The sequence below is a fragment of the Myotis davidii genome, unplaced genomic scaffold, assembly GCF_000327345.1.
Source record: "Myotis davidii unplaced genomic scaffold, ASM32734v1 scaffold674, whole genome shotgun sequence".
NCBI classification, from domain to species: domain Eukaryota; kingdom Metazoa; phylum Chordata; class Mammalia; order Chiroptera; family Vespertilionidae; genus Myotis; species Myotis davidii.
This window is the reverse complement of record NW_006286674.1, coordinates 219125-219566: the sequence shown is the minus strand read 5'-3', so window position 1 is coordinate 219566 and position 442 is coordinate 219125. Positions and strand designations below refer to the sequence as shown.

Genomic DNA, 442 nt, shown 5'->3' with positions numbered 1-442 from the left:
GTGTGTGTGTGTGTGTGTGGTGGGGGAGGGGGGGCAGCAGTGGAGCCGAGGGCCAGGAAAAGGCAGCAGAGCTCGTAGAGTTCCATTGGCGAACGTCCCAGCCATTGACGGTGTAATTTAAGAAATTGACTTGGATGGTGGTCACTCCGCGAGAAGAAGGTGGTGTGTGTGTGTGTGTGTGTGTTGGTGTTGGGGGGGAGGGTGTTAGAGGATGCGGTTCATTCTGGGTTCTCGGAGCTCTGTCGGCCTCCTGTCCCCCCGGAGGAGAGGGCGGGACAGGCAGCGAGGGGACTTGGGTGCCCAGGCCGTGCCCACGGCCGCGCGGTGCGTGCACGTCCACTTCTCTCCAGGACCAAGTGGAAGCGGCAGACGGCGGTGGGCCTGGAGCTGCTGGCCGAGGCCGGGAACTACTCGGCGCTGCAGAGGATGTTCCCGTCGCCCT

General features: G+C 63.6%; 1 protein-coding gene across 1 annotated transcript in view; it reads left to right on the top strand.

Moving 5' to 3' along the window:
* Nucleotides 1-442, top strand: part of BARHL2 (BarH like homeobox 2) — a 5901-nt gene that overhangs the window by 4484 nt on the left and 975 nt on the right. The window contains exon 4 of the mRNA XM_015560318.1: nucleotides 351-437. Coding sequence (XP_015415804.1) covers nucleotides 351-437 — 87 coding nt within the window. The remainder of the gene's footprint in view (nucleotides 1-350; nucleotides 438-442) is intronic.